Source organism: Zeus faber (genome assembly GCF_960531495.2).
Source record: "Zeus faber genome assembly, chromosome: 5".
NCBI classification, from domain to species: domain Eukaryota; kingdom Metazoa; phylum Chordata; class Actinopteri; order Zeiformes; family Zeidae; genus Zeus; species Zeus faber.
Window position 1 is genome coordinate 20,212,291 of NC_137192.1, and position 13,196 is coordinate 20,225,486.

The window sequence follows — 13,196 nt, forward strand, 5'->3', positions numbered from 1 at the left end:
ACTGTTTGTGTCACGTGGTTGTTTCTCTGCTCTGTATGATTGGCTGTTCATGTCACATGTTTGAAGTGATGTATTTACGGAGGTTTACGAAGGTAGTCGAACTTACGTAATTTTAGTGGTGACTTTATACCTTGAATCACATTTTCAATAAGTCACGTTTCCATTACATAGAAAAATGATGTGGTATTTTAAACAACAACGGTTCAAACAAGCCCTTAACCTTGTTCGTAGCTTCTGCTGTTCTTCTGTTTCAAATAGGTTTAGATTTCAAAATTCTGGAAACTTCACAAATTCCTGGAACAATTTCGATAAGGGACGCAGCCCGCATATAAATCAAATCTTATGCACAAGGTCACATGAGGGCATGGATGTCCAATACCTACCTTTTAAATCTGATGGTTTAGAAGCTGTCTCGGCAACTTTGGTCTTCTTTGATTTCTACCAGGGGAAAAAAAAATAAATCAGAAGATTAAGGTGAAATTTAAAAAAATAGGCTGCACAACTAGCATTTAATACTTAGCAATGCACTCACCTTTGTTTTTGCTTTCGCTCTCTTCTCGTCCATCCTCTCTTTGAGCTTCTCCATCTCTTCCTTAGTGCCGTTGAGCACAACAACATCTTCCTCCTTGAATGAGTCACCACACTTAAAAAGAAGAGAAGATGAAGGGGTGAGTGACAGGATAGTCCAGGACAAGAATAAAGTAGTTAAAGCGATACAAACTCATCATATTTTCCAAAAGCAGGTTAAGAAAATGGAAGGATGGAGGGATATTTGTATAATACATTGGTCGGGATAGGGGAAACACTGTCTACAGCTGTTGTTTTTGAGTTAATGTATGTCTGTCTTTTGCATGTAAAATCTATTTTGAATGCAAATACTTATTCTCAGGACAGGTGGCATTCAAAACAGGAAATATAATACAAGTCACTGGATTGTGGGTAGGAAGGTATGGTGGTTCTCTGTTTTAAATAATATTACAAGGTTCCCTTAAAGAATCAAGACGAAAAAAAATTGGAAAAGAAAGTATTCTCTAAACCTGATACACATCTATATCAATACAGTTTAATTACACCGTAGAGGCTTAAGATCATTTAAATGTAAACTAATGCCACTTTCTTCTAACACTAAAGCAAATTAAAAAAAAAAAACATCCGAACAGACGTCACTGAGCGCATTTGGACGTTAACATCAATATCAAATCAATGGACCAAAGGATCATTTCTTTTTTCACATAAGTGTTTGCAAAATCCTATATTGATTTGGAAATGTAGTTATTGTGAAACACTCTAACCAAACAACATCTTTTACATGAAGCTTAACAGAGCGATCAAGAAGAGGGAAGACGGCTGGCAAAAGCTGAATAACATAACTGATAAACAATGGCCCTTTTTTCATTTCTTGGAATATCCTGCTTTCATCAGTTCCACTGAAGTAAACTGATTATTTAAAACAGCATGTGGTATTCCACAGATGAAAACACAAGTAGCCATGTCAGCCGAAGACAAGTGGAACTTTCAATAGTGTGGAATGTATGGGAACTTTAGAGAAATCGAATCATGAATTTTAAGATTCAAGAGGTTTATTTGAGGCTTTCCATGTATGGCACATTAATTGTGTCGTGAGCAAGCTACAACCCAAATACCAGAATACCAGTCAAAGGCAGATTTTGTAGACAAAATAAGACGGATGAGATAAGAGAGATACAGATACAGAGCGACAGATGTTGTGGGTCGTAAGGTTTGGTTTGCATTCGCCCCAGATTAAAGGCTATGGTTCCGGAAATGGAAAAAGAAACAATGCAGCAGGAGTGTGCAAATCCAAGCATTTAATGGGAAAATATGTAAGCAGAATTAAAAATAATCAAGTTCTTCACACAGGTGGGATTTAACTTATAAAATATGAGGGAGTTATAAATAACACAATAGTAATAAAACTTTTTTGTATTTTCCAAAGGGTATTTGTTATTTTGTGTTGATTGATATGTGGATTTGCACAATAAACACATGGCCCTCAGCGGTTGTACATTTGTTTGGGTATAAGAAAAAACAGGAATTCCCAAGCAGGCATACATTTGCCTCTACTAATGAGTTACGTGCGGGTGTAAAATGAACACCCACCACCCACAAAAGGTGAGTGATTTTGCAGAGTGAATTTGTGGGGCGCACCTATCAAAGTGGCGTGGCTGCCACTCTATTTCTATTTTGTTGTTCTTGCATAGCTGTCAATTTGAAAAGGTGGTCTGTTAACACAAGCTAAGCATTTTTCGTTGTTGTGTGACGCCATGGCCCCGTCACTCGTGCCGTGTTGCGGTCAGATAACGAGCCGACCTCTAGCACTAAAAATCAAAGGAGACAAAAATTTCAATGTGAAGTAAGTGGCTATGAGTCAGGCAAGTTAAGCAATAGGCTGGTGTTCAAGCAGTCAAGCCAAACAATGTATGGCTTGTCCCTGCATGCACTGTCAACTCCGTGTCTTCTGTTTCATTTGTATCATATTTTGCCTTTAATGTTGTTAAAAAAAGGATTTAAGTGGCAGGTAAAAAAAGGTGATTGGCCCCTAGAAGTTGAGAATCCATACCAGACACAGTGGCTACTGCATAAAAAGGTTAATTTTACAAACTGTTTACTTGTAAAGTTGCTCTGCTAACTTTTTTTTTTTCTTTTCCTCCTTTTTTTTTTTTAAACGCACGCGCACGCGCACGCACGCGCACGCGCGCGCACGCACACGCACGCGCACGCACACGCACACGCACACGCACACGCACACACACACACACACACACACACACACACACACACACACACACACACACACACACACACACGTGTGTGTCAAAGCCCTCAGTCACCAGCAGGGGATCTATTGTGAGGGCTCAGTGGGTGTGCCTGTGAACTGTGACCATGTGCTCTGTTAACAGAAGAGAGCTAATCTCACGAGCTGACCAGGCAGCAAACAAAGCTCTGCACGCCGCTCCAGAGCCAGTCCTTCCGCTGTTCCTGTAACCGACGACAACAAGGCCCAGGTGGCAGCAAACCGACCAACCAACCACAGCTTTACTTTTGCAACGAACGAACAACGAACGCCTTGGCGGGGAGCGCGAAGAAATGGGTTCAAGAGAAAACAGAGATGGGGCCATGTGAATGAAAAAGGACAGAGAGGAAGGGAGAGAGATGCGTGAAGAGGGTTTGTATTTTTTTGGGGGCTTGATGTTATTTAAAAGAAGTTGATACTGGTGAACACCTTGACCTCGATACCGGCACCTTTTCTCACGGGACATACTGAGCTACAGGTGATATGCTGCTTTAAAAGAAAAACATGTCTTTTTTGAGAAATCTCTTTCAACAAAAATGAAATTGTGTGACAACGTTTTTGGCCAATTGAAGAGGCTTATGGAGAAAAAAAGAAAAACAGGACGAAGAGGAGGAAATATGGAAATTACACAGGGGAGGAGACTGGAAAAACTGCTCAAGAGAGGGGGCAGTGAGAGAGAATGGGAGTGAGCATGTAGTCAATGTAGCTGTATTTGCACACGACTGCCGGTAACCAGGCAGGGCAGGATCCCATCTCTTGGGGATGCACAGAGAGCGACTTGATCAGCAGCGCGACACAAGGACAACACACATACACAAACATTCACACTCACTCTGACGCACATCACAGGCGAGAGCCAAGCGCAGCCAGAAACGTCAGAAGAACAAAACCCTGAGCATCGAGAAGGCAACATCACAGTTGGGCTGAACCTGGGTCTGCTACCACCGCTGTTGCCAACGCCGGGGATCCCAGTAATGTCACCTTGGTTCATGAAAAGTTCCTGGAAGCGCTTTTCCAGTGGATCAGAAGAGGGAATACTATTCAACCTCCAGTTTACAGACTAGAAGCTCAGCTGCAATCAAGGTAATGGACTTATCTGTCTTAGGTACACAGAGGTGTGTGTGTGTGTGTGTGTGTGTGTGTGTGTGTGTGTGTGTGTGTGTGTGTGTGTGTGTGTGTGTGTGTGTTTGTCAGGTTTGGATTTTACACAGATCATAACACAGAATAAAATAGATCAATCAAATAAATTGAAAATTAAGAGATTTTCTCCTGACTTTAACGACTGAAATGCATCATTAACCACAGAGTCAACAGTCACTAGTTCAATGATTTCTAGGTTCTAAAAAACAGAGCTGAATCAGTCATCCAATCGCTGGGCAGTGGCTATAGGTAAACCTGAGATAGTCTCTTTCTGTGGCTGGAGATACAGTGTGTCACGTAGTAAATGTCAGTCCTAGTGATACGCCAATTCCACATTGTCACTGCGGGTGCCATTTCAAAGCCTTAAAGCTTGAGTATCAGCCGATCCGTCACCCTTGCTGAACAGTATGGACTTTGAAGGTTAGTTTGGGGTCAATACAGAGGAATAAGTGTCACAATCCATTTAGTCATAAGAGACGACCAAAATGTTTCTATGCGTCACAAAAAGAGCATAAGGGCAAGTCTCTTTTTCATTAATATAGAATTAAATAGAACTTTATTGACCACAGCGGTGGATCTATGGCTTCACAACTTGGTTAGAGAGTACAAGATTAACATTAAACACATTAAAATACAAGACGCCACAATAACCCATGGAGCAATAAATGGCGCAATACAGAACAGCTCTTGGGATTCCACGTATTGTGACATCATAGTGTCACAATACTTAAGGAGGGCCGAAACGCTACCCGTCTGGCATCTATATCGTTTCACACCACCGGGAACCTGGACTTAAGGGAGTTGGGGACTGGCTTTGCAGTACCTTGCCTCGGAGTCGCTGGGAAGAAGGAGCATGATCTCCAAGATGGGTCTAAGGAACAGCCTCGCTGCACCGTCCTTGCTGAGCTTCACCTCAGTCTTCCTTCGCTTCCCGTCGTCGCCGGGAAGGTCTCCGTGATAAGGCCAGTCGTTCCTTCAGGCTCCACAGCCCCACCTTCTGCCTCCTTTTTAATTAAGGGCCCTTTAGTGTGGCCTTAATGCGTGCTCTCTCCATGTCGATGTGTGCCTTTTCAAGTTCCACATCCATCTGACGCTTCGCATAAGTTGAAGTTCAAGAGGTTATTTGTCACATACATATATATACGGTCATTAATACAGTGAAATATGCGGCCTCCGTATGTGTGACTGCGGCTCTTGCATGGACCTCTGCGGTCACACTGACGTTGGGCCCGCTGGACTTGATGGACCTGCTGGACTTGCTGGCCGACTTGACTCCAAGTTAATCTTTCACTCTTCTGCCTTCGCCAGGTGAAGACGTACTTGGCTAAGCGAGCAAAACACACTCCCAAAAAGTAACCAGAGACAGGAGCTGACTTTAGCTCTCCTTAATGGAAGCAGTGTGAAACCGGAACAGAACAGATTAATGATCAGTCTTTATGCAAATGATAATTACCTGTTAATACGTTGACATAGCTCCTACACTGTATGCATACATGAATAACATGGATAAACTACGTGATTCTGTTTTCACAAGGGCAATGAGGAGGCGGTTGGATTTTTGTGTTGTGGTTAGACACCATTAGAGATACTGCTTTCGCCTGGTATCTGTGATCCCTATTCAACCCCTCTCCCTAAGAATGGTGCAATCTCCAGAAAATCTTGCAAACAGAAACACAGCTGTTAACACCAAGGTTACACCTAGTGAGAGGCTTTTCTGAGATGCCCTTAACAACAGCCCCTTTGAGATATCCAAGGCTGGTCCTACGTACTATAGCATGAGGTCATGCAAATAGCCCAAAGCGTCATTGTACTGCAGTAAGCATGTACGTTAAACTGACATCGTGAACGTGAGCAGATTTGATGTGACAAGAGGCTACTTTGAGTTTTTCAGAGGCCTTCTGCATTCTTACTGCAAGGACATCAAGTGGGTTACCAAGATAGCAAGGCACAGTAGTTACACCCACTGAAGCACAAGCACACGCACAAGCCACAAGATAAGGCCATCTGGAGCATAATGATATTAAGCCTAAATGAGTTGTTACACACAGAGGCCAAATTAAGAAATGTGTTGAAAACCGAAGCGACAATATTGTAAAAAGGAAAAATAAAAAAATTATGATGACGGACTATTGGTAGTATCTTGTATAAATCACATTAAGAGGATTATCTAAAAACCTATATACCCTTTGATTCAAAAACAACTGAAATTTAAATTCTTCACAAAAATGAGGGAGAAACTTGCTGTGAATTATTCTGGATTGAATGCATTTGTACATTTTTTAAGCTTGAAACACCTCTTTATGTGAAACATAATGGCCCCCTTTAAGTCTAGAATAACATCTGAGATTTGTTTTCTGGCAAAACAGGTAAACCAGGCTTTCACTGATTTCACAGGAATTAAAATATTTAAAACGGTCACTCCCTATTCGCAAAATATTTTTAGCTGTGAACTACTTTCCACAATTAGTATGTAACCTACTTATCCAGGGTAACTTGGCAACCTTCATGGGTCCAGAAACATTATGTTTTGTGATTAACCAAGATTTCTCTATTGCAGGTACAGCGGCCAAGGTAGAGGTAGTGCTGCCTGCATACAGAGGTGTTGGATTATTATGCACCATCTTGACGGGACTAAGTGCAGCTTTTTGTTATGCGTGGGGATCAGCATTGCAATCTGCTCCTTCATCTACCTGAGGACCGGGTCGCCAACAGAGCCGCAGCCCCAGGGAGGGGCTCTCGCCTGCAGGTCCTTGCCCTCTGAATGTAGAGCTTTCGAGCCTTGGAATGAGCAAGGAGCAGAACGACATTGCCAGAACTGCCAGGTATGAGTCAGTAAGCTTACTGATTTAATCATGCTACAGAAGTTAAATAATAAAAAATAATTATAATTAGGGCTGTCAAAGTTAACGCGATAACGTTAACGCAAATTAGTTTGAACACCACTCTTTTTTTGACGCAATAACGCACATAGCCTTGCGATAATGAAGTGAATGATGTCACACGCCGTCTCTGCGTGCCCTGGTGGAGAGATGTACACAGAAACAACAATGGCGTGCGAGAACTCCCTGGGCATGTAATATGGTCGGAGACTCACCGCCAGCAGCTTGATCTCCCGACTGCAGAGAGTCACCTTAACAATTCCATGTCCTGGGTTGCACCACCTGATGTTAATGAAGAGTGCGAGTCCCCCTCCTTTGCATTTGCCGCATAACTTAGGCGCAGTAAACGGGGCTGCAGAGCTGGCGCTAAGCTAAGGCTAAGCTAATGGTGAAGCGGTGGTGGTACAAGCCCTATATGCCGTCGGTAGGGATGGGGAACGTGAACTCGCCGGCCAACAGGACCAACGAGCTGGCCGCCCTGGTGAGCAACCAGAAGATCTACTGTTTCACGGAAAACGTGGCTAACGGGCATCACTCAGGACGCTAATGTGGATTTACCGGGATTCACTACTGTGAGAGCAGACAGGGACGTTCCTCTGGTATGGGCTAAACATTGCCACCATGCCCCATTGTTCAGAGTCAGGGCAGTTCCCTCGAATAAACAATGTTTCCACCACCGTTTTGCAGATAAGAAAAATCCATATCCATAGGATAAAAAGAGATATACACAATGAGTGCGACAGAAAAATTTAAAACAAAAATGTAAAGTTACCGCAGGTCAATATGCCTGTTGTTCTTCAGTTTGCAATGTTATGATTTGAGCATATTCGTTTTATGCTAAATTCAGTACTTTTGAGGGTATCTGGACAATATTCGTCATTGTTTTGGGGAGTTCACGGATTTCCAATAAACACACAATTGCATAAAGCAAGCATATTTGTCCACTCTCATGTTGATAAGAGTATTAAACACTTGAAAAATATGCCTTTAAGGTACATTTTGAACAGATAGATGTGCGATTAATCGCAATTCACTTTTATCGCTTGACAGTCACAATAAAAATACAAAATAACAATTAATGAGCAACACGATTATGGACAATCAATGGGTTACAAGATATTGACCAAGTTAGAGAGTTTGTTAAGATTTATAATGTACTTTATTTTGCAGAGTGATCTTATGCTTGTATCAGTGATCAAAAAAAAAAAAAAAAAAGGTTTACATTCCCATTCATACCCCTCGCTTCCATTTACAGTACAATATGCTGAATTTTAGTGATCCTTAATTGTTCCTCTGTCTCCCTTAGGTGGAAAATTATATTTTGAATTATCATCTAAACTGCTCCAATATGACCAGAGATCTTCACTTCATCATGAGACCACTGAGCGATGAGGAGGAGGCCTATCCTCTAGCCTTCATCCTCACTGTCCATAAGGAGCTAGAGCTGCTTGTACGCCTGCTGCGGGCCATCTATGCGCCGCAGAATGTTTACTGCATTCACGTAGATGCTAAGGCTCCACGTGAGTACCGCAAGGCCCTGGAAAGGTTGGTCAGCTGCCTCCCAAATGCCTTCCTCTCCAGACGCAGCGAGACAGTGACTTATGCTGGATTCTCCCGCCTTCAGGCGGATTTGAATTGCATGAAGGACCTGGCAATGTCGAGGGTAAAGTGGAGGAAAGTTGTGAATCTGTGCGGACAGGACTTCCCAGTAAAGAGTAACCTGGAACTTGTGCAGTACATGAAGAGCAGAAAGTGGCGGGACAGGAACATGACCCCTGGGGTCAAGCAGCCTCTAACCATGAGGCACAGGACTCAGCTTCAATACAAGGAAATCACAGGGTCCCATGTTGCCCCATTAGGGAAGGGGATAATGAAGGGCCCCCCACCTCATGAAATGAAAATATATTTTGGTACCGCCTATTATGCTCTTACAAGGGACTTTGTAGACTTTGTCCTAAAGAACCAGCTGGCCCAAGACCTGTTGGAGTGGTCCAAAGACACCTTCAGTCCAGATGAGCACTTCTTTGTGACTCTAAATCATATAAAAGGTAGGTTGTACTCAGCAGCACCAGTATTTATACAAATGGACTATACTAATACTAGAAATGTTCTATAATGAATTCTTATCAAAGTTGATAACTTACAGTAATAGGAATTTCCTATGATGAATTCCCCTTTTATAAAAGTTGAGAACTTACAGTAAATCATGAGATCTTTATCTGGGTGAAGGAAAATCACAAAATGATTCATAGCATATTTAAAAACATTAAACTTGGCTCTTTCAATGACTAACTGATCTGCCTTGATCCCACGTTAATCACTGTACTGTAGTAGTCATCATTTGCCTAAAAAAAAACATCTATTTTTTTATTTTTATATTATTATTATTATTTTTTTTTTAATCACTAAACTATTTACTTTTGGCTTGACCAAATCACTAGCTTTCTGGAGCTTTTTCCCCACATTGTATTAATTTAAACAAATCAGTTGAGAAATCTTTCCATTCTGTTACCCAATTTAAGGTGGGGTGGGGATTGTGTGATCAGTGAATATGAAATCACTTACATGTCATTAGGGGTTTTCGCACCTAACAGTTCTGGGGACTTCCTGAGCCGAACAAGTATCTGGGGAGAACCCCGGAGCACTAGGTACCGTCGAGGACTTTTTTTCTGGTTGTATTGGCACTGCACTGGAACTCTGGAGCCAGTGGGGGGTTTCAGCATGAGTTCCGTGGTGTATTTACTCTGTAAGCTACAAAAAAAAAAATCTCTCAAAACAGAGATCTAAGATCTACAAAAGTTCCTAGTTCCTGCAGTGCAGACACACAAAAAAGGGATGATTCCTCCAACAAGTTCTTAGAAACGATGAAAAAGTTCCTGCGGTGCGTAAATGCCTAAAGATGATGAGCACTTGTCTATTATTAGTCTCGGGCCACATGAGAATTTGGTTAATTCTTCTCTGTTCTATTGTTGTAGATGCTCCAGGCAGTAACTTAGAAGGAGGCTGGAGTGGAGAAATCCGGGCAATTAAGTGGCGAGATCAAGAGAGAACGGCGCATAATGGCTGCAAAGGTAATTCACACACTTCAGTATGCAATCTTGGTACTTGTCATTAGACGGTTTACGCTGCAGTTTAATTTATTCCTATATTATTTATTAGACAGAAGCTATACACAGTTTATCTTTCTTGATTACCTCTAAGCACAGGTGATCGGATTAGCTTCAATGCATTGTATCATCATCCATAATATTGATTTCCCGCTATATCCCATGTGCTGTCGTGCTTTTGAGTTTGAAAAAAAAGCACATGGAAATAGAGTGAAAAAAGAGTACCACGGTAAATACCATTTTTTATACTCAGTTAATGTCCACTTTCCATTTTTATTTAATTCCCCAAGCCATGAAGAAAACTGTATCTCCTTCATAGCTTGGCTTCGTTATGTTTTGGCTTCTGGCTCCAGACAGGCTTAGTGCGATTACTGCCTGGAGGCCACCCTAAATTTACCCAACAGAAAAGGAAAGTTAGATTTGAAAGCTATTTAACGTTCCTTTCTAGTGTGTTTTACTGACAAAATTATAATCCTAATGTGAAATCTGTAAGACATTAAACAATGTCTCTTTCCAGATGTAATCTAGTGTAGCATTTAAAGGGTAATGGAAAAACTAGAGAGGAATGATGCGTTTTAGTGCCACATGACAGCGGCAAGCTGGATAACCAATACCTCTGTGAGACTCTTACATGGTGAACACTGTCTGTCATTCCTCAGGGCGTTATGTGAGAGACATCTGCGTTTATGGGTTAGAAGACCTGCCGTGGGTCATCGAGAAAAACAGCATGTTCGCCAACAAGTTTGAGAGCCGCACTTTCCCTGAGGCCCTGGACTGTCTGGAGCAGTGGCACAGGGACAAGGTACTGAAGCAAGCAGCTGTGGCCATAGAGCCACAGTGGATGCTGCCAGTGCCATCGTGCCACTCCAACACCAGTGCCTACAACAGTGGTGCAGAAGAAATGACTACTGGTTTCATGCCAAAAAGCTAGGCTGCACACGGGTCCATTTCAGCCTAGCTTTATTCAAAACTGTGAACATGGTTAATGTAGATCAAGATAAGAATGACAATTTTGTGCACTGACACAGGACAATACGGGACGGCTATTTTCAGGGACCAGAATTGTATATTTATTAAACTATTTCATGGCTATTATTTATTGTTAGAATTGTGAAATAATTGTTATTTTCATGTCAATATTTGGTTGGCTCATACTGATATTTTCTCCAGGAGTTGCCGTTGGCATCAATCCTCACAACTGCTCAATTTTTGGATCAAGTTACAACTTAACTAGATATGTATTTATGAAGACCAGAAGTTGAGAAGAATTGTATTATACCTTTATATGTAAGCTTGTTTTATTTGTACTGTTGCTTAAGGTTGAGTGATCAATTTTATTGACAATTTGAGGGGGGAAAAAACTGCTGGTATGGGCATAAGCAGTCAAGTAGGATGTTCTTACTTAAATTCCAAAAAGGGAAGATGCTCTAAATAAATGTCATTTACTGGTACATGAATAAAATATGGTGCATCCAGGTGGCTCAATCAGTGTATACCTACAGTGGGGCAAAAAAGTATTTAGTCAGCCACCAATTGTGCAAGTTCTCCCACTTAAAAAGATGAGAGAGGCCTGTTATTTTCATCATAGGTATACCTCAACTATGAGAGACAAAATGAGAAAAAAAATCCAGAAAATCACATTGTCTGATTTTTAAAGAATTTGTTTGCAAATTATGGTGGAAAATAAGTATTTGGTCAATAACAAAAGTTCATCTCAATACTTTGTTATATACCCTTTGTTTGCAATGACAGAGGTCAAACGGTTTCTGTAAGTCTTCACAAGGTTTTCACACACTGTTGCTGGTATTTTGGCCCATTCCTCCATGGAGATCTCTAGAGCAGTGATGTTTTGGGGCTGTCGCTAGGCAACACGGACTTTCAACTCCCTCCAAAGATTTTCTATGGGGTTGAGATCTGGAGACTGGCCAGGCCACTCCAGGACATTGAAATGCTTCTTACGAAGCCACTCCTTCGTTGCCCGGGCGGCGTGTTTGGGATCATTGTCATGCTGAAAGACCCAGCCACGTTTCATCTTCAATGCCCTTGCTGATGGAAGGAGGTTTTCACTCAAAATCTCACGATACATGGCCATATCCATTCTTTCCTTTACACGGATCAGTCGTCCTGGTCCCTTTGCAGAAAAACAGCCCCAAAGCATGATGTTTCCACCCCCATGCTTCACAGTAGGTATGGTGTTCTTTGGATGCAACTCAGCTTTCTTTCTCGTCCAAACACGACAAGTTGAGTTTTTACCAAAAAGTTCTATTTTGGTTTCATCTGACCATATGACATTCTCCCAATCCTCTTCTGGATCATCCAAATGCTCTCTAGCAAACTTCAGAGAGGCCTGGACATGTACTGGCTTAAGCAGGGGGACACGTCTGGCACTGCAGGATTTGAGTCCCTGGCGGCATAGTGTGTTACTGATGGTAGCCTTTGTTACTTTGGTCCCAGCTCTCTGCAGGTCATTAACTAGGTCCCCCCGTGTGGTTCTGGGATGTTTGCTCACTGTTCTTGTGATCATTTTGACCTTGCATGGAGCCCCAGATGGAGGGAGATTATCAGTGGTCTTGTATGTCTTCCATTTTCTAATAATTGCTCCCACAGTTGATTTCTTCACAACAAGCTGCTTACCTATTGCGGATTCAGTCTTCCCAGCCTGGAGCAGGTCTACAATTTTGTTTCTGGTGTCCTTTGACAGCTCTTTGGTCTTGGCCATAGTGGAGTTTGGAGTGTGACTGTTTGAGGTTGTGGACAGGTGACTTTTATACTGATAACGAGTTCAAACAGGTGCCATTAATACAGGTAACGAGTGGAGGACAGAGGAGCCTCTTAAAGAAAAAGTTACAGGTCTGTGAAAGCCAGAAATCTTGCTTTTTTGTAGGTGACCAAATACTTATTTTACCGAGGAATTTACCAATTAATTCATTAAAAATCCTACAATGTGATTTCCTGGATTCTTTCCCCCCCATTCTGTCTCTCATAGTCGAAGTGTACCTATGATGAAAATTACAGGCCTCTCTCGTCTTTTTAAGTGGGAGAACTTGCACAATTGGTGGCTGACTAAATACTTTTTCGCCCCACTGTATATGCAAGAAGATCTGCAGTGACCCTCATATTTCCTCTCTCTAGTCACTGCTATCTGTAATAAAGGCATAATTGACCCCCAAAATATATATGTTTGGTTAAATTGGGCAACTTACCGATTCAGAATAGAAAATTTGGAAATTAGGAAGAGATTTGTACGCATACGCTGAG

General features: G+C 41.9%; 2 protein-coding genes across 2 annotated transcripts in view; one reads left to right on the top strand and one right to left on the bottom strand.

The window, feature by feature from the left end:
* rtf2 (replication termination factor 2) overlaps positions 1-13,196 on the bottom strand; it is a 31,613-nt gene that overhangs the window by 6,925 nt on the left and 11,492 nt on the right. Inside the window, exons 6-7 of the mRNA XM_080000960.1 lie at positions 533-643; positions 384-438 (exon numbers count right to left, since the gene is read on the bottom strand). Of these exons, the coding sequence (XP_079857086.1) occupies positions 384-438; positions 533-643 (166 nt within the window). The remainder of the gene's footprint in view (positions 1-383; positions 439-532; positions 644-13,196) is intronic.
* Positions 6,564-11,284, top strand: gcnt7 (glucosaminyl (N-acetyl) transferase family member 7). The gene is made up of 4 exons (XM_080000958.1): positions 6,564-6,774; positions 8,138-8,879; positions 9,807-9,902; positions 10,598-11,284. Exons 1-4 carry the CDS (start codon positions 6,565-6,567, stop codon positions 10,867-10,869), a joined length of 1,320 nt encoding a protein of 439 aa, XP_079857084.1. The 5' UTR covers position 6,564; the 3' UTR covers positions 10,870-11,284.